Here is a 22,917-nt window from a genome sequence, read left to right on the forward strand (position 1 = left end):
AGCTGCCTCTCAGAGCTCTTTGACTACAACATCTCTTTTTCTCCTCAAGTGGATTGCAAGTTTTAAATGCTTCCCTTATGTTAAGAAAAATCAGACTAGAAAACCTCTCAACCATACGAGTCTCCCTGAAGAAAAATCAGAGCATTGGCACAGCCATCAACAGAGAGAAGGGCGCGTGGAAGCTCATCTCTGAAAACACGGTGTGGCAGACAGGGCTGGTGGAACTTGGCACTGCTTTGCCTCACAGGAGAGGGTTGTCTGGGTTGCAGCAGTATGCCTGCCTCGCCTCCTGCATTTAAGATAAATGGACCCGCACCGTTGATCAAATGCTGTGCCACCCTCATGACCAGAAAAATCAGCATCGTTGTGAACAGCATGGTCCTAGAGTGGATCTCGTCTAATGCCTGCAGCCTGAGCGGTGAGGTGGAAGGACAAGGACATGGGCTCCTCTCAGTGGCTTCCCTGCATCCATCCCAGACAAGCCCCGTAGTTTGTCCAGACACTATTTATCCACACCACTAATTGAGTGCGATGAGAGGCAGGAGGGTCACGCTGGTCTTGCAGAGCCCTTGCCAACCCTTCCCTCCTGGTGAGCAGCAGCTCTTCCCGCAGCAGAGGGGATGTGTTCTCCAGCCCTTCACCTCATTATCACCATCTTACTGCAGTAAGAGCAAGACAACCCAACTGAGGTTTGGAAAGGTCCTTGTAGGTCACACTGTCAAGTGCCTTATTATCACAGGCACCCTGTAGTTTAATCCTCTTCCCAAGGTCCTCTTGAACAGAGGCTGGATGTCTCCTTACCCACCCAGCTAAGCAGAAGGGCACGGTGTGGAGGGGGGCATCGGTGATGAGCAAGAGAAGGGAGCCAGCAGCAGACCCCGCTCCCCTGGACTGGCATGCTGTGTCCTGTCCTTGCTAATCCTGTGAAGCATCACATGTGAGACAGGAGGGAGAAGCATCTTATGCCCTGTCCAGAGTTGAGAATATTTATTTTTTTCTTAAATATACATTGATTGTGCCACAAGGGAGAATTTGGGTTGGAGGAGCCAGTCGCAGAACCCCTTTAGCCTGTGAGTTTACAAACTCACTTGAACAGAAAAATCCAGCAGAACCAACAAGAATCAAATGATATAATGATCATTGTTTCTAAATTTTACTGTGTTACAGGGATGGAGCACCATCCATCCCGGCCCACAAGACTTCTGGGAAGCCGAGAAGAACAAGGTATTCCCATTTCAATATTACCAGACAAGCTGCCATGCAGCTACGACGTTTGTATTTCTCTTTTTTTAAAAGATAATTAAAAACCAGAGCCACAAAGAAACCCAGCTCCCAAACCAAATCCATTTGAAAAATGTATTTTTGTCACCTCCACTGTGGTTTATTTGACAAATCCCCAGCGGGAGTGGGGAGTGGACTCCAGAGACAAGGTCCTAGGTCTTTATGGTGAGGGGTCTCCTCACTGCTGAAGATTTTCCTTCTCACAAACATCCCATATTGCATGATATTAAAAAAAAAAAAGGTGATTTGCTTGAATCCTTGCTCCTTCTTTCCTTCCTCTTACCCCACCTGGTGTTTTTTCCTGCATCTCAAGAAACAGTGTCCCCATTCTTTTCTGAAATGGGAATGTGACCTTCAGCATGTCTACCAAGGAGGAGCACTGACTTAGGTCCTCAGCAGGTCTGGGGAAATACTGATTGCAGTAAATCACAGACATCTACCAATGGCCTTATGCCAGAGGAGATCAGAGACACGGAGGACTCTGCTCAGAAGCTGTATGACACTTTTGTCTGCTCCTTGCACTTTGGATGTCCTCTTGGTTCTGCTCAGATTCTGAAGCACAGGCTGCAAGGATGGCCACATCTGCAGGGATGTCCATGTCTTGGAACCCACAGATGACAGGAGTCTTGAATGCCAGCTGCAAATCCCTGCACCTTTCAGGACAATGCGTTGGGCTTGCCACCCCTGGAGCTTTATGATGCTTCAGGGTGAATCTGAAACTAGGAAAGCAGAGACACTAGATTTGAAATGAATTCAACCTCTGGCTCCTGACAAGGGACACACCTGGAAGAAGGAGGTGACAGTAAGATGACCATTGGAGGGGAGTTCATGTGCTCACTGACAGCTGTACCCCAAGGCCAGGCACAGAGCTGTTGCAGGAGCGAACGTGTTGCTCACATGAAGAATGAAGCTGTTCCCACTTCATTCCTCAAGCTGCCTGCCCGGAGAGAAAATAGCATCTCCAACTGAGTCAACATCTAGAGGAGTCGCTGCCTTGCAGGCATCCCTGAAAGCCACATCCAACAGCTAGGGCTGGGCAGGTGTCCCGTCTCATTTCTAAGTGAGGAACAGGTCGGGTTCAAAAACGCCTGGTAAAGCGAGTCCTGCGAGCAAGTAGCAACTGGACTTCACGTAGTGCAGCCACCTCATCCTGCATGAAGGTGCTTCTGAGTGTGGAGGGAGGATAACGGCGTCTCTGAGCTCGGTGTTGGGAAACAGGCGCTGCTTTCCAGCAGCCCAGAGAGCCACGGATAGGGGATGGATGAAGGTCATCCAGACTGCAGGGGAGGGGATCGCAGGGTGATGCCAGGCTTGTCCTGGCTTTGGAGAGGGCTGTCTGGTCTTGGAAACATGGGGGGGTAGCAAAGCAGGTAAAGCTGTCCCTGGCAATGGCTTGGTTTATCTTTGGAGCTGACATACGAACGTCGAATACGCCATCTGCTCTGGCTGGTGTGTCATTGCTGCTGGCAGCCAGCTGGGCAGGGGCGAGTGTCAAGGGGTTTGCGTGGGGCTAAGGCTGGAATGAGTCAGCTTCCTTCTCACCAGCTCCGCAGTGAGCAGCAGCACCAGCTTTCTGATGTAGCAGCTCAAAGCACAGATCGATAGAAAGACCTCCTTATAGGTATAATCTCTTTCCGTCTGTCTCTCCATCTTTGGTTTTTATCAGCTAGATTCAGCCTAATCACTAGCAAGCTGTCATGATGACCCGTAAGATTTACTCTCCCATAACCCTCCAGGTGTGTCTGATTCTTCTCCTCCAAGAACGCGACTGTTGGTTTTGATGAGGTTGAAATTTGCAGATTTAAGACTTTAAGTAGCCACTGTCTCCCCAGATCTCTGCAACTCTTTCCCACAAATCGCAGCATCCAGCTGAGTCACTGGCAGCTGAACAAGAGGATGTGTTTTTCGGACTAACATCCCTTGGAGTGGCCCCGACAGTGGAGGTGGTAGATCTCAGGGTGAGGAACCACATTTTACACCTTTGTCCTTGAGATCTGCTGAGACTGTGCATCAGGTCTTTGGCATTTAAGTCATTTTATAAAATCCCATTTGTTGAGGGTTTACCTTTCTCTTAGGCTTTTCTGTTATTTAGTAGGTGTTTTATCTCTTCTAATGTGCCCAAAGGAGTTTTGGTGCATCTGTGCTGTTGAGGAAGGGTTGGCATTAAGTAAAAATTTCTAGTCGTTTGATGATTGAGAAAACAGGAGTAGGGGTGTGGGGAGAAATTTAAGCAGGATTTTATGTTGGCCTAAAAGTGAAGAGAAGAATCCGTGCCAGACAAGAGCCAGATGGACAAAAGCCACGACACAAATCTGAGCAGCCTACCTGGCTTTGGTAGACCAGGCAGAAAATGTTGCATGAGCCTCGGGAGCCTCTGCAGCCCATAAACTTAAGAGCAGTTTGCAAAAAATAACCTCTTGCTTTTTGCATAACAGCTTTCACATGGAAGGAGTCTGAACACTGCTGACGTGCAGCAAACATCCACGCCGCACCAGCGGCCGCTGCAGAAGGGGAGGGCGAGCAGTGGAAATCAGCCCCGGGCCTTCACGTGCTGGGGTGGAGCTGGGTTAATGGGGTCGGTGTCCGTATAGGACTCTTTCAGTATGTGTCTTAATTTCATGGGGCTTTTTAAGAAAAAAGCTGTATATTCTAGGTTTTATTTTTGCACTTGGCATAGAGCTGGTCCCACTAATTGCCTAAAAAGCCTTAGTGTGTAACAGCTCTGATTTCCCTAGAACAACACCTGTGCCCCTGCTGCTTTCTCTTAACATCACATAACCAGCTTCAAATTCAGCAGAGCGGTGAAGTGTTGGGATAATTGTCAGTAAATAGCAGGCCTTTTACGTTACTGAATGCCTCATTCAGTCCTCAGCAAAGAGCTGGGTAAGTTCAGGGAGTTCTCTCTCACCACCAGTGATGGAAACTCTTGTTGCTTGGGCTGTTCTCAGCTAGACCGAGCTAAAACGTACTGTGGGAAGCAATGGGGTGTGTGGAAAAGTGTGGGATTTAGGGTATGTAACATCATGCTTGAGAAAGAGATAGTTACCGGTGTAACTGTCTGCATAAAGCTGCTTTCCAGGTTTAGGGGAAGTCTCTGTGCTGGTTTCAAAGTGAGACCATTAATAATAACGCTATTAGCATCTAATACACATTTTTAATCTATGTACTGTTCAGACGTTAACTCGTCAGCATGTGACGTGCTTCTGGCTAGATTACTCCTCCCGCACAGGATTTGGGACAGGTCTCTCCTGTCAGTTCAGAAATTGCCCAGAGACAAAGGCAGGGCGGTGGTTTGCATCGAGCGCCTGCCGGCAGATCCCTGCTCCCGGCTCCTGTCCCACGGTAGCGCCGTCCCGCCGCGGAGCCTCGCGGCAGCCATTAGCATCACTGCTGGACCAGGGAGCTAGATTCATGACGTGACCTCCACGGAAATTCAGCACTGATAGGCTCAGAAGATGGTTGAACTCTGGACTTTATGCTTTAAACCGACCAATTTCTCTTTTCCTTAGGATTCCCTTATGCTATCACTTCAGCTCCTTGTTTTCTTCCCCTGCAGCAGTACCCATCTATTTCCCTCTCCCGCGGTGACTCGTCATGCTGCTTCCTTTGCTTTTCATCATGTGTCTTCAACCTTTTTGCTTCCAGGACTTCTCCCTCTGCAGAAGGGGGAGTTTCCCAGCAGAAGCCGGGTCTGAGCGGGAGCCTCCCTCGCCGTGCTCCCAGGGGAGCGCACACGGAGCAGCTCTCCCAGGCCAGGGCTGCCCAGTGGCTTCCCCAAACCTCACCCCCCCTTGGACTGTCCAAGCCTGAAACCCACTGACCACACTGGTGGCCAGGTCAGGTGGGTGAACAAGGCATCAGACGTGCGTGTGCTCCTACAGGTCACAAGGACTGAGGATGCTTTAGGTTTTCGTGGCTAAGTAACACCCGTAGCTCTGCGGAGCTTCGGGGTCCCAGCTCAGCGCGTGACACCGTGGCCAGGAGCCCTAGGGTGACACTGTCCCTGCTCTGTCCACTTCCAGCCGTCCAGGAGGAGAGGCAGCGAGGGAAGGACCGCAACGAGAACGAGGTGGAGTCAACAAGTAGCGCCAACGAGGACATGCCCGTGGAAAAGATCTTGGAAGCGGAACTCGCGGTGGAGCCAAAGACAGAGACGTACATTGAAGCAAATATGGGCTTGACGCCGAGCTCGGTAAGGCCCCTCTCCCCTTGGCCCCAACCCCTTCCCGGGCACGCGGGGCAGGAGCCCTTGACCTAGCACGAATACAGCAGTGAGCCTAGGTCAGAGAGGGGTTATCTTGTGGGAAAAGAAATAAGGAGAGCTCAGAAATGCAACTTCTTAGCTCTGCTGTAGACGCTGTGTGTGAGCTTAGATGAAAGCATGAGGAAAGCAAACCCCTCTGCCCCTGCACAGCCACCAGCGCTGGTACTCCTCTGTCTCGCTGCCATAGCCAAGGAACAGATACTGTAAGGCATAATTAGAAGGGCTTACAGAGATTTTATTTTACTTAACAGCCCTTAGTGCTAAAAGGCAGGAAGACGCTCCGTGCTCTGAAGAGCTCAGAGTCCAGTCAAGCCAATAAACAGAGCTGTGCAGCTGAAGTGCAAAGAGATAAGAGTTGTGAAATTGGGGTGTGACTTTTCAGATGCAGAATTATACAGTTGCTTGGCTCTGTGAAGAGAAAACCTGGAGAAGGTTGCTTTCAAGTTCCTTTCCCAGGCTTGCATTATAACTGGACCTGCTTGAGACAACCAGGCTCTAACAGGACCTTGCGTAAAGAAGAGATAACTGACAGGGAAATAGGAAAAGAGTGAGAAGCTGTGATGAGGGAAACTGTCTTGGTCCCTTTCCTAAGATCCCTTATCAGCAGGTTACAGCCTTGCTTAGAGGAGGCCTCCCTGCAAAGCAGCTACCTCCACATGTGAGAGCCAGCCTATCCCCTGAAATTCTGTTTCTGGGATAGACCCTCTGCAAAGCCCTCGGAAAGAGCCCTGTGGCAGAGAAAGTCCTTGCTGCCCAGTCTAGGCAGCATTTAGGATGCAGCCCCCGTTCCTCAATAGCCCGTATTCCTGTGAAAGTACTGGGAACACAGGAATGCCCTGAAATGCCCGACTGCAATTGAGGCGACTAATGTAGCGGCAGGGTCAGGAGTGGGGCTAATTATCCCCACTCTGGGTACACCGGGGGAGCCCCAGGATGCTGAGGGACTGGGAAGTCTCAAAGCAAAGAGATGGAGAAGAAAAAAATAAATTGCTGTGGTCCCATTGCCATGAAGCTTGCAAGGGGCTTTTTTGGAGGAGGCAGCTCAGCTGTGGTTAGCGTGGGGCTTGGAGAGGCTCTGACGGATATCGGGATTAAAAATACTTCAGGGGAGTTGTAGCCAGTGTTGTGCTGACTTGAAAACAAACCCCAGAGAGTGAGCTGAAATAAATGGCTTCGTCTGGCACTGCGTCTCCTCAGCCTCTTGTAGCAAATTGAAAGCTGGTTCCTGCATAATTCAACACGCATTACTGTGAACAAGGATGTGTGTTGCATCTAAATAGAAGCAGGAGGCTTGTTGAAATGCCCTATTATTGTCAAGCGGCTTCTGTCGATGAGGTGACATTTGTAGCAGGTTTAGCAGATGTATGAGATCAGCAGCTCGCAGTGATGAGGCCACCGGATGAGGCGAGGGAAGACGGAGGAGCTGCCCTCCTCCCAGCCCTCCCCAGAGAGCCCCTGTGATGGAAAGGCAGACAAATTCAGTCCCTAATAGACACAGGCTAAAACACAAGCTGTTTCCTATTAGCCTGGTACGTTGGGTCCTTTTATTTGTGTCCCTGCACCTTGCTCCCTCTGCACTGAACGCCGCTGGTGAGCTGGAGAGCTCCAGCGCTTGCACGGCTGGCACCGGCACCGATTTCTTCCACCGAGGACGGTGTGGGACCCAGCCGTGGGGCTTCAGCACAGTCCGCAGAGCTGGTAGAGGGGAGGGCAGGGCGGCTGCAGCCCGCGAGCTGTTCCAGCAGCCTTGGTACCTAAACCCATTGCTGACAACGCGTGCTGCTGAGCATGGGACCAGGGAGGGGACCTCTATCCTGACACCTTGATTGACACCTGGGAGGATGGGGTATGTTCACGAGTTGAAGCCCGTGATGGAGCAAGGGGAGCACAGTGGGGAGTGATCCCTGTGGGCGGCACGGACAGGACAGGGAAGGACGCTGAGCCAGGCAGAAAGCAGCTAAGACAGAGGGATCAGCCCCTGCGAATCTGTTCTCCTGCTGCCTTGGGTGGTAGGAGAGTGCCAAGACTAGCGTTTTGATGACCATCACTAGAACACTCACTTGAAGTAATTGCACCGGTGAGCCCCTGATAACAGCTCTTCAGCCGCTGCAAGTAGCTGCTAATTGCGACAGCAGTCTGGCTTCTGACCGTGGCAAAAGGGATAAACCCTTTGGGAGGTTCCCACGAGCTGTAAATGAGCAGGGCTGCAGGATTCCTCCACGCTGTGTGTCCCAGCAAGCCCCGAGACCCCCTGTGATCCCTGTCCCTTCGCAGCTGGGCGCTGGCCGTACGCCCTCAGCATACCTGTCCCCAGGCAGAGGATGGGTTTGTCTCTGCCCCGTGTCCCCGGCAGCCCCGAAGTTGGGCTCCTGCAGTGTAAGCACCACTTCGGATGGGCTCCTGGCCACTGAAAGGCAAAGCCTGTAACTGAGAGGTGTTATCCCCATTAGCTCTTAATTGGCCTTTGAGTGCCTGGTTTCAAGTCACCATTTTCTGGAAGATGTCTCCAAGCTCAGTTTTTTCCAGAAGGATCAGGTGCCCGTGTGTCCTTTCATTCTGTCACACTCCGGCACCGTGCCCTTGCTATTTACTGCAGGAGGGGATTTGCTTACCACGCACAGGGAGGGTTTCTAGCACCACTTTCCAGATCCCCTCCTGGAGACAGGCAGGGCCCTTTTGGCCTCCAGGGATGATACTTTTAGCTGCCTCTCGAGCTACGGTGAGTGAGTTCTGCCAGGAAGCGTGGTGGTGGTTCCAGGAACTGCCGTCTGAGGTGTAATTAAAGGCTGGGCCCCTCACTGAGGCTTTGTGCGAAGCACGGAGGGCTGGGTACTCCTTGTGCTGCCTGCAGAGCAGCGGTGATGCAGCCTGGGCTGGGAGACCCGGAGCTCGGCTTGCCGCATCAGGGCAAGTCCTAGAGATGGTGACAACCTGCCCAGAAGCAACCCTTGATAAAAGCTTTGCAAAACCATCTAACTTTCCCCAAGTACCCCTTCCAGGGGGCTGTGCAGCCACTTGTCGCTTTGTAGGTTCGGTTCTGCTGGAGCATGGGGTGTCCCGTAAGTCGTGTCCTGGGGCGTGCAGGGCTCCATCCCCATCCCACCCCGCGGGAGCTGGGACACCTAGGTTCTCCACTGGCTACTCCAGCTTGCTGACCAAACTCGCAAAGCTCCTCCTCACACCCAGTGCAGGGTTTTCCTGTTGTCCAGAGGAAATCCCGTCTTTTCTCCCTCTCCCAGGGAAGATCCCAGTCCCTGCTCACATCTCCTTCCCCGGGGAGGAGCCCCAGCTCCCTCAGGGCGAGACTCCCCTGCCCTTGCACCCCTCGGGGAGCTGCTGGAGCTGGGCAGAGCAAGGAGGGGAAATCCCCGTACCGATGCTCCCCGCTCCTCAGCTGCGCTGCTGAACATGAGCCCATTCCCATCCATCTCTGCATGCAACAGGTGAAAATACTTTGAAGGCGGATGCCCCTCAGCTTGCCAGATGCTGGTTATTTTAAGCCTGGAGAATGGGAGACATTGGCCACTGAAGCGCAGAGTTGGCGTTTGCTGCCAGGGGACAGTGAAGGGGACGGGGCGGGGGTCCGGGGCATGGCTCCGGGGGGCAGGAGTGAGGCTTAGCAGCACGCTCCTCGTCTGCCCAGCCTGGGAGAGAGTTTTACCGTGGCACAGCCAGCTCGTGCTGAGGAATGGCCTGGTCCTGCTGAAACTGAGACTGGCAGAAGGGAGAGGTTACGCTGGTGTTCGTGTCTGTTCTGCCTCTGAATTCACACCCCTTCCCCCTGCAATCTAGGGGTGAAGTAAACATTCCTCCTCCAATTTGGAAACTGCTTTTTTAAGGATGTGGGAGAAAAATAATCGTACAATCAGAACTGCTAGATATCTGCAGGGATTACAGTGGGATACGTGGAGGGGCTCATACCTCCCTGTCCAGAGAGGTAAACCCTATATACACACTTCTGCTAGCGAGGTCTGTCTTTGCTGGGGTTAGACAGGCTCTTCCAGTTCCTAATCACAAGCCCACTTGAGCTGTTAGCAGTTCCTTTAAACAGGGATTTGGTGTGTTTAGGCTGACTGTCCTCCTCGAGAGCAGATGGTTTTTGTTACTGGATAATATTTCAAAGGAAAAGGTTTTTCTCTTTTTTTCTGTAATGCCCCCTCTGGTGCTGGTTTACCGAGCTGGGAGATGCTGGCACGGAGAACACGCGTGCTGCACGGGTGCAGGAGCCTGCCCCTCCCTCGGCTGGAGCTCGTTTGGTTCATCAGTCAGTGTGATGGATATTGGGTCTCAACCCTCCTGGTTCCTGTTTTGGAGCTTGCTAAAAACTACTTAAAAACGTGTGGTGGAAAAGCCAAGTCACTTCCTTTCCCTGTGACTGATAACCTGCACTTCTGGGGTGCTCCTGACTTTGGGGTCCTTCCCTGCAGTGGGGTGGCAGCAAGTCCCTTCAGCTGCTCCTCCAGCCTCTCCTCTTCTCCTTGCTCTGCCTTTCTGAGCCTTTCAATCTCCTTTTTTTGGCAGCCCAACGACCCGGTGACAAACATATGCCAGGCAGCGGACAAACAGCTCTTCACCCTGGTGGAGTGGGCCAAGAGGATCCCCCACTTCTCCGAGCTGCCCCTGGATGACCAGGTCATCTTGCTCAGAGCAGGTGAGTGGGAACCGTCCCCGTACGGGCTCTGGCGCGGGGCCGTAGGAGCGCTGCATCTCGCTGGTGACAGGTATTACGGTTAGATTTAGGTCCCGGCAACTTGAAAGCCATTAACTGTTTCTGAGTAATAGCCTCTGATAATTCAATTGCTAAATGGGATTTAAAAAGCCCCAAGGGACATGTTGCTGAATGTGATCCAAAATGTTGCACCAGCTGCCAATCAGCTGAAAAATGGCCCGGCTTCATCTCTGATGAGCGAGGCGCTCGGAGGTGTGTGCTGGGGTGTTTAAACCCAGGGAGCTATGCACTGCCTTCGTCCTGAGCCGAGACTTGAAAGACCAAGTGGGCTTGGAACCCCATGAAATTTCATCAAACTAAAATGTTTGATCATAATTAAAACCAGAAAGGGGAGAAAAATACATTGCCATCCCTTTCCCACCCACCAAGATGAAAATAAAATTCTTCGGGCTTATTTTAAGTTTCCTTGTGCGGCAGGGGGTCTGCAGGAACGGAGGCTTTGGGAGGTGAAAAGCAGTTAGCTGTGAAAAGGGTCATCTTCCATCGAGTAAATTCAAGCCCCTACTGCTGGCAGGTTATGCACAAAGACTGGGGAGGGCGAGAAATCAAGAGCAGAGCTCGACGAGGGTGCATTTTAGGCATGAAGCTCTTTGCATAGCTCCAATCATCAGATAAGTGATTAAAAAGGCTTTGGCTTGACGTAGCGGAGAGTTTTGCTCCCTTAAACAAAGAGGGAGGCAAGTTGTCCGTGGCTTCCAGCAAATGACAAACTCCATGTGAAGGGTGAGACTGGGAGAGGAAATGAGGAGACCTTGACGGCTGGCGGTGGCACCCAGCTCTCCGCTTGGCAATGAGAGGCACCGACCTCGGCTACTCGAAGTAGTCCAGGGAATTCCAAAGGGAATGATGGAGGAGCCTGGTGCAGAGCAGAGGTGCAGCCTCAGAGCAGGGTGAGCTGCTGAGCTACCTGGAGTGAACCAGTCTGGCAGCCAAACCCAAGTAAGCCGGGGACTGTGAAGTCCCTGGTAGTTTTAAAAAAGTTCCTCTTGTTTCCCCAAAATGCACTTTTGTAGGGAATTCAAGAGGGGAAGACACTGCAGGGTGTGTGCTCCTCTCTTTGCACTCTTCTGGCCTTGAGTTAATGGCCTCTGTAGACAAGACACTGCTGATCCACCTCACGGCAGTGTTCCTGGCTTCTTACTGTAGAAAGCATGTGCCCCAGAATAAACGTCCAGGAAACTGGGCAGGAAAGTGCTTTAAGAACCAAGTGCAAAGTATTCACTTCAACACAAAACATAGGAACTGCCAGAATTCCTCCAGTCCAAGGTTTGTCCAGGTTGCTTCAGGAGAAGGTATAAGGCTCTAGAGTAGGAAGATGATGGGATTGGTGTTTCCCCCTTCCCACCACACAAACACTGGCTGTCATTCTATTTAATAAGGCTGATTGTAACCCAAATGCATGAATCTTAATACTTTCTTCAATTTTTTGTTGACTGTCAACCAGTGTAACTGCATACCTTGGCCCTATATACAAATATCCAGTCCGTCTTGCAGCCTCTCTGAAATCCTTGACCTCAGTGGTTTCTGGGCGATTAAGTCGCACCGTTTACCGGTGTAGGTTTTCCACTCTTCTAATATTACTGAAAGGAGATTTTTATAGTCACATTTCATCTAGTGGTTACAGCAGTAGCCTGGGAATGGAGAATTTGGGGGTTTTATTCTTGCTGCAGACTTGGCCAAGTCCCATGCCCTCCCTGGACGGCTCCTGCCAGCCCTTTGGTGAAGGTCTCCTCTGATTTTTCCGTGGGTGTGAGTATTGCCAGAGCTGGCTGAGGGCCCTCTCCGGAAAATACAAAACGTGTATTTTTGAGGAAGGTCTCGAGAGCCTCTTGTGAGAGTGGATGAGCAGGGGAAGCATCTCTATAGAAATCTTCGAGGGCTTTCTGCAAATATCGCAGGGTAGAACTGGATTCAGACAAAAGCTGCCTTTTGTGAAGTGGAAACAAAACCCACAACAACAGTTCAAGGTTTTCCTTTCTCTTTAGAAGAAGGCTAATGAAAACTGAACTAGAGACTTTCTGACCTGATGTTCTCTCCTTTGTGCTGGTGCTTGTTATGACCAGCTCTGACCCGGCATCCTGGAGGAGCCGCTCCACAGGGCAGGAGAGGGGGCTGCAGACCCCATCGCATCCCAGATTTCGTGGTTGCTCTAACCCCTTGGCCATGAGGTGGGCTGAGCACCTGGAGCAGCTCCGAAGAGGTCCCTGCTCCAAGCGTCTCTGTCAGGGCCTCAGATAACCTCCCCCAAGTCTTTTAACCAGTGGCTCTATCTATTATTGAGTGGGGAGAGTGGCCTGCTGAGAACAGCTGCCCATGAAATATTTAAGTATTAAAATTTAGCTAAGAGTGTCAGTCAGGTTCAATCATGCATCCTTGGAGGCAAAATTAAGTGGAGCACACATCTTCGGAGGAGCGGTGCTGGATGAGCCGGCAGTAGCTTTCCTCTATTGCTGAATCATTTAAAAATCTTCCCTCTCTGAGCTTTTTGGAGGAGAAGGAAGCCCAACTTTTGAAGCCTGTTTTCCCTGGGTTTTCTTGTTTCCAAGCTTGCTATGGCTGAGATGGGAACAACCGGATGCTTTCTCTGTGTGAGATGCTGAGCACTACATCTCTGCAGCTGCAGTTCATTTTATAGGGCTGGTCGGGAAACTTGGTAGTGAGATGGATTAACGCGATGGTCACTGCGCTGCCAGGTGCCTTCCCTGCCCCAGAGCATCCCCGGAGGCTGCAGCCACCTTGTTTGATGAGAAAGGAGTCGCGAGAGTCAAAGAAATCTGCTCTCCTTATCCAGAGCTTGGGCTTAAACACAAAACTCTTTGGGCAGATTTGTTTGATCTCTAACTCAGATTTACTGCCTGTGGTCATACTTAATTTTTCCCTGCTTGTCTCTTTACGTTGTCAGTTCTTTGGGGATTCTCTGTCGAAAGCACCGGGTAGAAACAGGTTCCCCATTTCATTTCCCGAAACATCCCAGCTGAAGGATGCTGATTAATCCAGCGCTCCTTAGCTGGAATAAGCCCAGCACAGATGTTGGTGGCACCCCACAGCCTCACCACTTTCACAGATTCTTGGCAAGCCGTAGGCTGGATTTGGCACCGCTGGGGCTGTGTGGAGCTGCGGCCGAGGGGTGTTGGATGATGGCCGAGAGTCAGGGCAGAGTTGTGAAAGCTGGAGCCATGGAGGGACACCGTGAACCAGCTCTGGTTTCTGTTGGTTGGAGCTGCATGGAGGGGCTGCGTGTGGAGGTGCTGTGTGTCTGTGTGCGACGGCTGGTGGGAGGCACCCATGGCACCTTTCTGTGGGTCTGGCTCTGGGAGGTCCTCTTCAGCCATGGAGTACTGTTCCTGCAGGCTGCTGGTGCAGTCCCACATCTCCTCCTCCATCCGCCTTGGGTTTCACAGTGTTGCAATCCCTCTGCAAGTGCCAGGCCTCACCCAGTATATAGCCAAATAAATGTTCCCATGACTGGGGTGGGAACATCCCGTGGCCACTTAGGAAAGCGTGAACTTTATTCCTTGTCAACATTTCTAATGGCACAACCCATCTCTGCAACAGTAGGTAAATAGAGCACACATGGACCTTGTATTTATTCCAGTCAGTGAGAAAAGACATGTTTCTGTGGCAGGAGAGGAGGTGAAGGATATTGCTGCATTGCTGTTCCAGCCTGGGAAGAAAAAATAAAATCAAATACCCTGATGTTTCTGGACCCTGACATGCAGCCCTGTGTTCTGGACACCAGAACTGGGTAAATCGGCCAACATGAGCATGAGACTCCCCAGGGTTGCAGAAGACCCAGAAGACCCATCTTGTCTTAGTGAAGATGCCTCTCCTGGTTCAAAGCCACCAAAATTTCCATCCTTCAAACTTTACATAATTTCTTCTTGTTATAGGTTTCATTTTGGGCATTCTTCAGCTCAGCCAGTAGCAGAATCAATAATTTGAAGACATGTTAAATTAGGAAGGGGGGCTGGAAGGCGAGGAGGGAGGTTGCATCTTCCTTTCCCCATTTGTAACCAGCCCAAACTGCTCCTGTGGTGTCCCAGCTCAGAGGATACGTTTTCGTATCTCCTGAAGTTGCACGTCCAGTAACTAATAAGACAAAAGCAGATTTCCAAGCAGCTGTGGAAACCTGTTAGTGGAGCGGTCGTGGACGTGGGACATCCCTGTGCAGCCGCAGGCGAGAGGAGAGGCAATCCCTTCCAGTATTTAGGTGGCAGAAGCAACAAACCTGCAAGCAAGAGTTTTCACGGTCCAATTTACACAGCTGAATAATGGTCAATGAACTTTTGTGCCCCATTATGGCCTGAAAATGAGCCCAATTAGCTGATATAAAGCGTTAATAGGTCTTTAACTGCTCCGAGTGTAAGGTCAGATGGGGATTGCAGGGCTCCACACCCACTCCTGGGTTCACAGGGAGAGGAGCAGGGCAGAGCTGTTTGCTCTGGTGCCTGCAAGGTTTATAGAGGAAACTGCTTCCCTTATTAGCATTATATTTTTAGTGCATTTGTTCCTTAACAGTTTTTTCCTTCCCTGACATCCAAGAAAGGGCTGGCTCCCCCCTCCCTTCCCATATCCAGCGTCGTTACTCTAGCAAAGGCACTTCTTGAGCAGTTTCCTCCTCTCTTTTTAGCACCAGGGAGGTGCCGTTGCTGATTCCCGAACCCGCTGAGGACCCCGTGGCTCTAACCTGCGGCCTTGGTTGTTTTCTCCTCCCCAGGGTGGAATGAACTCCTAATCGCCTCCTTCTCCCACCGCTCCATTGCCGTGAAAGACGGGATCCTCTTAGCCACCGGGCTCCACGTGCATCGGAACAGCGCGCACAGTGCTGGCGTCGGGGCCATCTTCGACAGGTGGGCGGAGGGAGGGAGAGAGGGATGGATGGGTGGATGGATGGATGGATGGATGGTGGGCAGCGCATCTTGGGCCACCTTGCCTAGACATCCCCATCTCTGTCTGTGCACCCATCTGCCTCCATTCCCCACATTGCAACCTGCTTGAGGGGTCGGATGGAGACGCGTTGGCACGTGGGCTTGTGGCCGGAGGAGCCCAGGCTGATGCGTGTCCATCCCACGGCGTGCGTGGAAATGTTGTGATCCTTGGTGCAGGCAACAACATTAAATTGCTCCTCTTAAACCTGCAGAAACCCAACAGCCCGAAATAGTCAGGGAGAAGGCTGCCCAGTGCAAATCAAAGCCTCTTTCATGGGGTCCAGATGCCTTCTAATGTTACGAGGAGGCCACTCCTTTATTTCTTTTCATCTTTAATTGGACCAAGACGTGATTTTAGTTTCACAATGGAAAAGCACCAAAACCACGCAGCAGGTTCCACATGCGTATCCCGAGGGCTCTTTAATCTTGTGCTTTGGGAAAGTATTTTAAAGCCAGACTTCCAGGGTGTTTGACCCACAGTGTGGCTCCAGACACTGCTTAAATGGTGGCTGATGTCTCTGCCCGAGACTCATCTTGAGACGGCTTAGTTGATACCAAATCACCTTTGCTTCTTTGCTTTGCAAGGAAATTGTTCTTTGGGCCTGGGTGACATCATTTGTTTCCCGTGAGGTCATAAGTGCAAGATCATGACTTCACTGCAGGATCCAATAGGAAAAACTGGGCAATCAGTGGAAAGTATTTCAAGACCGGCACCTGCAGTAGGAGCAAAGGGAGTAATAAAAATTACCGGCAGAGGAAATTGCTTTTAGATACCTATTGGGGTTTTTTTTTATTATTATTTTTTATTTTTAGGCAGCTTTCTCAGGTGCCAAAGCCTGTCAGTGAATGCGTGAAACCAGTTTTTATGGTCTCTCTTGTATCTCACAGGAACTATTGATGTTCCTAATGAGCTATTTTTGATACAGGAGGAAAATGAGGGCATATCCTCAGCAAGCACTATCCCATGACTTCATTAACCATGAACCGGAGGACCTCACTCTGGATCTGACACCTGGGTGTTTTTTAATTTCTTTTTAACGCTGACGCCTGTGATTTCTGTGTCCTTTGCAGAGTACTGACAGAACTCGTGTCAAAAATGCGAGACATGCAGATGGACAAGACAGAGTTAGGCTGCCTGCGAGCCATTGTCCTCTTCAACCCTGGTACATGCCGTTACCTTCTCTCCGGTCCTCTCTTGGCTGATGCTCTGTCCTTCTGGCTCCTTTTCTTACCTATAAAACCATTGCAAATAACTGAGGGCACCCAACTCCCGAGGGCAGGGCAAGAAGGAAGAGAGGCGAGAAAGAAAGTCAAATTAAGCGCTGCTCATGCGTCTACCACCTTACAAGCATGTCCTTTGCAGGTCAGGGATGGATCTGGATCCATGACCAGGGTCGCTCTCCAGACCCTCCTTTCCAAGGGATGTTTTCCCCTTCGTAGAGGGCAGCTTGGTTTCACGGGCTGAAATACTCTCCGTGCAAGGCCCAGCCTTGGCCGAGACTCGGCTGCGATCATCCGAGGAGACGGCGAATGCTGTTTTTGGAGCTGACTCTACTGATGGGCTGAGTTCTCTGATGAGCTTGAGGGGCTTTGGCTTGATCAATGTACATGGTCTTCCTATTTTTCAGACCTTTTGTAAAAAGAAAGTTCTGGTGCTTTAGGGAGTTGTCCCTGAATAGGAGCAAAAATGAGTCTAGATATCCTTATGACAGAAGTATGGATTAGAGCGAAGTTAGAGCATGGACCTTGTTGACCTCTGTTTCCTGATCTCAGCATCCAAGAGCTTTTATTAACTGCGTTTCTGGAAGAGCTCTCTGCAGACCTGGAGAGGGTGAAAGACATGAAACGTGCTCCTAAAATACACAAGAACTTTATTTTTTGTCCGCAGCTTGCTTAGTTTTACAGACTCCAGGAGGCTTCACGCTGCTCGCTTTTCCCCCTTGGCCCCAGCAGCCCAAGGGAAGAAGAAGGTTCAGTGCTGGGGGTTGTCTCCGGTGTTAGAGAGCAAAGCCCTGGTGAAGCAGGAGATAGACTGCCAGCCTGCAGACGCCCGTACAGCTCTGTTTGAGGGGTGCTCTATATTTTAGAGTGGGTCAGTGCAGAGCAAAAGCAGATGGGCAGATGAGGATGGACCTCCACATCTGTGGCCACCCCTTCCCCTCCCTGCCCTCGCAGGAGCATGGTTTGTACCCAAACACAGCTGGGCACAGACCTGCCCTTTCCCACCGAACCCGGGCCAGGGTGTTTCAGCAGAGTTTATTGCTGTTTCTTGAGTTTGTTTTTCTGCTTGACTTGCCCCCCCCCCCCCCCGCTCCCCTCCTTGTAATCACCAATAATTTACTGTCTGTAATTTAGGATTAGCCGTATACGGTAAAAGAAGGGGAATCTGGAGAGGTTCCCATGGCGCATGTGCTTGGGGATATCGATTGCTTGACTTGTCCCTTTCACCCTACTAAAAACAGATCCTCACCGTGCCCCGGGGGACCTGCCAGAGCGGGGGCTTTTTGTTTAGCCCTGCCCCAGTGCTTTGTGCTGGAGGGAGAAATCCCACGAGCCCAGGACTCGAGGGGCACCTTAAACCCTTTTCGTGAGGGTCTGTGATCACTGGAATGAGCCAAAACAGTTGGCGTTGGGGTGTGGGGTAAAACATACCTGTAGTCACAGGGCAAACCTTTCGGGGCTTGAAGGCTCCCCAGGAGGTGTTAGGTACTGCCCCAAATTCCTGGGGTTCAGACCCCACGTCCACGCTGTGCCCTGCTCTGGGGGTGCCAGGAGGGATGGAGGGGTCTGGGGGGGTGCACAGGGGGGCCCTTGCCTGCTGGAAAGCCTGGAGGTTTTTGGCTGATGGTCCTTTCGTTGCCTTTCAGACTCGAAAGGTCTCTCCAACCCGGCTGAAGTGGAGGCGTTACGGGAGAAGGTGTACGCGTCGCTAGAGGCATACTGCAAACACAAATACCCCGACCAGCCCGGGAGGTGAGTCGCTGGCTGAGCCCCGTCCTCCCGCAGCCTCGCGCCCTGCAAGGCCCCGTGCAGTGGGTGCTGCAGGCAGTGCAAAGGGTGCTGCAGCCCTGGCAGGGTCCGAGCGTCGTCCTCGGGGTTGCTGCACCTGCACGCGGGTGCTGGGTCCCTTCCGTTGAGGGCTCTCACGTCTTCTGGGAGCGAACGGTTCTCTGCAGAGAAAACCACTCGTTTCTACCTGCTTCGGCTGTGAATGTCCTTAGAAAATTCCCCTGTGAAGTGCAGAGAGGTCTTTATTCCTGCGCCAGTAAACGTAGCGCAGCCAGGACAAGGTCGGGCAGTAACAGCGGTGCCGAGACCTGAGGAGCCCCGGCTCCTGCGGCCGCAGCAGTGGGATGAGCACATGGGGGAAGGGGTATCATTTCCCTTTTGGCAACCACCGAGAGCAAACCACAGCGAAAATAAGACGCACACGGAGTTAATTTTCGGTGGCAGATGAGCATCATTGCTGGGAAGTGAAAGCCTCAATTGATGCTCTTTTCTCCCCTCCCCGCCTCCCCCAACCCAGCTGGGAATGGGAGGGGGAATTAGGAATGCTTTCCTGGACCGCTCCGGAGCTGAGTGGGCGCATTTTCCCAGTTACAACCTGAAGCTGGCAACTGCCAGTTAAGTTACTGACAGTCATTTGAGAAACCAAGCAAAGCGCTGGAAACTGCTGCTGGTGTGTATCGCTGCTGAGGCTTGAATATTGGGAAAAAAACAGCTGAAGCAACTGGGATTTGCGTCTCACCTGCATTCCTGGTCTTGCGTGTCTGGATGGATAAAAAATTAAAGGATGCTCTTACAGCAATTAATGCAATGAGCAGATGATGCCCTCAGAAGTAATCTTGGACTTATTTCCTCCCCCGTTTGGGTACCAATGTGCTGGCAGATGGAAAAAGGGGTTTTTTGGATGTTCATGGTTGGCTTGTGGCAGGGAGAGTTAGGAAGTGTTGGGTGTGTTTGATTTTGCGGTGAGGAGGGAAGGGAGGGATGAGCATGGCGCACAGAGCAGGAGTGATTACCTCTCCTCCCCCGAGTGGTTTGCACGGACCCCAAGCCAACTCTCAAGCTGAATCCTCTTCCAAAAAGCGTTATTAAATTGGAGTTCCTAAGCAAATCCAGACCCAGACCGTGGACGCTGGCTGTTCTGGTGTTTCAGAAGAGCTCTGCTCCCCTTAGGGCTCACAACGAGCAGCCAGCCATACCTGGCACAAGGAGAGCTGCCGCCGGAATCGTGGCCAGCAGCTCTCCTGGATTCTTCCCCCCGTTCTTTCTTTACTTTGCACAGGCATCCCAGTGTCCGCGGCTGAGTCGTGCTGCCCTCGCACGCCGCTGCTCGCTGCTGCGGGCCGGGGTGGGGCTGGGCAGAGGGATGGCATGGGGACGGCCCCGCGCTGCATTGACCAAACCACCGCGGAGCCGCTGGGCATGACTGAGCGAAGGCGAAATCAGTTCCCCAGGGCTGCACCTCAGTGGTCAGCGATGTGTCAGGGAGCGGTTTAGGTCCGGTTTGATCTCTCAGTGGCTTTGAATGACCTTGGAGTGAGGACCTCCTTGTCTGATCCTCACACCCTTCTTTGGTGACCTTGAAGGTTTTTGCATGCTCAGGGCTGTCCTGAGAGCCGTGTCTGGGCCTTGCAGACCTTACCCCACCTCTTCTATGGTGCGGGGCAGTGGTGGAGTAAGCCCAGGTGGCTCGGGAGGGTTAACTCGTGGGCTGGGAGTCCGGAGTTGCACAAGAGCTAAAGGAAGCTCTCGGGAGCTCTCTCAGTCTTCCTGGTCTCATGGCACAATGTGATCATCATATGGGGATGGAAACAAGTTCTTTCTGTGGTTGAGCAAACGCCCGGTCGAGCCCGTGGTGGGCACCCCCCCCGCCCGGGGCCAGTGCTTGGCTTCCCCACCATTTCAGACGCCCTTCGGTGTGTGACTTCAGCCTAGTCCCCGGCCATCGAGAGCTTGTGAGCAACCTGTGAACGCTAAAAGGGAACTTCTCGACAGCAGTGAGACGGAGGGAGGCATTCCTAGGAAAAACCCAGCCGTGCTCCCCCCCACGCCAGCCCCTGCTCCTCTGCAGGGAGGGCACGGGGTGTACGTGACAGCGAGCAGCCGCGGGGAATCGGGGTTATTTTCTCCCCTCTCGGGAGCAGCCCTGGCACGTTGTGCTGCGAGCTGGTTATCTCACAGTTAAATGTATCCGAGGGCTGGAGCCATCATCTGGTTTGGTTTAAAGTGAAACTTCCTGAATGGGATGGTAGGACTGATTTGTTTTTCCTGGCTCCAATCCCACCGTTCTCGCCAGCTCAGCAAAAAAAAAAAAAAAAAAATAGGGAGAGAGAAGTGTGCATGCATGTATAATATCTGTATGTTTGTGCATGTCTCTCTCTATGTGTGTGTTTTCTACAGAGTCGCCTTCTCCCTGGGCTGGTTCCGGCCTTTGCTTATGTTCAAGCCCTGATTGTGCAGCAGTAAAAACAAATAAAGGCGCTCCTGCCTTTAAAGGGCCTTCCCCCCGTTCTGAGAGCGGGGAGGCGACATCCTGCAGCGCCTGGGGTTGCTGCCTGCACCCCTGCGGCGTGGGCAGGCTGGGGGGGGGGTACCCCCCCGTGGCACCGTGGGGTGCTCCGGAGCACCCTTGCAGGTGCCGATGGCTTCCTTCCATCTCCACGGCCTCCTGCCGCCCTCGGAGCGCGGCACACAGCAGTGTTTTCCCCGGCACGGCCGGCCGGGCTCGTCTCCTTCACCCCGGGCGGCTCCTGCGGCGCTGTCGGCTCTCCCCAGCCCCCCTGGCTCTCCCCTGCCCGGCTGCGCAGCCCCGTTGCCTGTCGGCTCTTGCCGGCATCCAGGGTGCGACCTGACGAGCGTCTCCGCCGGGCAGGCTGGGGAGAAAGGGCTTTTGTTCGGCTGGGGCTCGGTGGAGTCCTGCGCCGGGCAGGGAGAAGGGGAGCACCCCGTGTCCCGGCTGGGTTGCAGCGCTGCTTCCAGCTTTTGCGTCAAAGCCCCCGTCTCCTTCCATTGGCTTCACCCCCCGGGCGCCTCCAGCCTGGCTGCCAGCCGGGTTTCTGCCGCGCCAGCAGCCCCCGGGGCTCGGCAGCGAGCAGCCCCAGCGATGGCTGGCGGAGCTGCCCGGTGCCTGCAGGAACGGGGCGTCGCAGAGCCGAGTGCCAGCTAACCCCGCTCAGCACGTCCTCCATCCCCTCCTCAGCTGCTTGCCCTTTTCCCTCACCAAAGATGAAGCTGCTGAAGCTGCTTGCGCCGCTGCCTGCCACAAGGCTGGCCCCACAGTGCCTCCTCCCCGTGGGTGCAGTGCAGGGACCCCACCAGCATCTCGGGGTGCTCAGTGTACGGTAGAGCACCTGGGTGACACCAACGCATGAAGCCAGTGGTGCACCCCAGTGCAGGGGTGGCCTTGCATTTCTCATTTTACTCTTCCAGCTCAGCTATCAGCAGATGTTTGTTGTGAATATCCACTGTGGCTGCCTGATCTTCAAGGCTGGGGACATAATTCATGATTTCTCTGCACAGCTCTGGGTGTAGCCCCGTGACTTTGCTAGCGAAAGGGGTTGTGTCTGACTCCCAGCCCTTCTGAGCAGGAGCAGCCACAGAAGCTTTGGGGGTCAGGGCAGAAGCGGGGCTGCTGGTGGGATGTCTGACCGTGTCGTGTCTCCTGCCCCCAGGTTCGCAAAGCTCTTGCTCCGTCTACCAGCCCTCCGGTCCATCGGCCTGAAATGCCTGGAGCACCTCTTCTTCTTCAAGCTAATAGGCGACACGCCGATCGACACCTTTTTGATGGAAATGCTGGAAGCGCCCCATCAAATGACTTAGAGAACTGCTGCTGGGTCAGTCCCTCGCCCGGCCGGGGTCTCGCGGGGCCCCTTCCTCTGCTTTCCTCTGCCGCCACCCCAGCCCGTCCCTCCCTCCTCTCCCCGGCGCTGGAGGCACCGTCTGATCCAGGGCGACCCCCTGCCGTCCTCGCCTCCTCGTCGCCTTCACCCTTGTCCGTTTGCTGTCACTGCTGCATCTCAAGACCTGCTCGCTGGTTCCCTGCGCTACATGTAGAGAAGCGGGAGAGGAGAGAGCTTGCCTCCCGTCGCCCCGACTCGCACCCCTGCCCCGGCCCCCACCGTGCCATCAGTTTCGGGGTGATCTGCCGGCCGGGTTTGGCGTCACCCGGCGTGCGTGCCGCAGCCGGCGGTGATTTCCCCGAGGCAGGAGCGGGGACAGGGACAGTCCCAGCCCTTGGGGCAGTGGGGTTTGGACAAGCTGAGGGCAGTGGTTGAACTCGCCGGATTGCAGCTGGCTATTTTCAGAGGATGGAGTTTTTGAAAAAGAGAAGAGAAAAAAAAGAAAAAAAAAAATTCTATTTTTGGTTTCTAACTGTTATTAGTAGTCTCAGTAGTTACTTTGCAGAGGGAGAGGCGGGCTGGAGAGGCGACCCGGCCTGTGCCCTGCGAATTGAGTCACCCGTGGCTGCGCAGAGCCTTCGCCTTTCAATTAAAAGCAGAGGATTTGGGATTGAGCTGAATCCCCCCCCAAATAATGAGGCGACTGGTGGCACGGGGAACCAGGGCACCCTCTCACCCTCTGTGCAGAGGGTCCCGCAAGCAACAGCACCTGAAAAAAATCCCCTTTTGCCATCCCAGAGGGCAGCTGGGCATCGCTGCTCTTCCCGGAGGTGCCTCTGCGCTCGGTGTGGCGCTGCCCACGCGGACACG

At 53.0% G+C, this 22,917-nt stretch overlaps 1 protein-coding gene across 6 annotated transcripts in view; it reads left to right on the forward strand.

The window, feature by feature from the left end:
* The window catches only part of RXRA (retinoid X receptor alpha), a 112,664-nt gene extending 90,101 nt beyond the window's left edge, over positions 1–22,563 (forward strand). For 3 of the 6 annotated variants that reach the window (XM_075772034.1, XM_075772037.1, XM_075772036.1), the window contains exons 5-11: positions 1,168–1,224; positions 5,304–5,473; positions 10,067–10,196; positions 14,992–15,124; positions 16,274–16,365; positions 18,070–18,175; positions 21,880–22,563. In XM_075772034.1, coding sequence (XP_075628149.1) covers positions 1,168–1,224; positions 5,304–5,473; positions 10,067–10,196; positions 14,992–15,124; positions 16,274–16,365; positions 18,070–18,175; positions 21,880–22,027 — 836 coding nt within the window. In that variant the 3' untranslated portion in view covers positions 22,028–22,563. The remainder of the gene's footprint in view (positions 1–1,167; positions 1,225–5,303; positions 5,474–10,066; positions 10,197–14,991; positions 15,125–16,273; positions 16,366–18,069; positions 18,176–21,879) is intronic. The other 3 variants (XM_075772035.1, XM_075772040.1, XM_075772039.1) reach the window with 1 other exon arrangement.
* Positions 22,564–22,917: the final 354 nt, after the last annotated feature.

Source organism: Balearica regulorum, chromosome 20, assembly GCF_011004875.1.
Source record: "Balearica regulorum gibbericeps isolate bBalReg1 chromosome 20, bBalReg1.pri, whole genome shotgun sequence".
NCBI lineage: Eukaryota > Metazoa > Chordata > Aves > Gruiformes > Gruidae > Balearica > Balearica regulorum.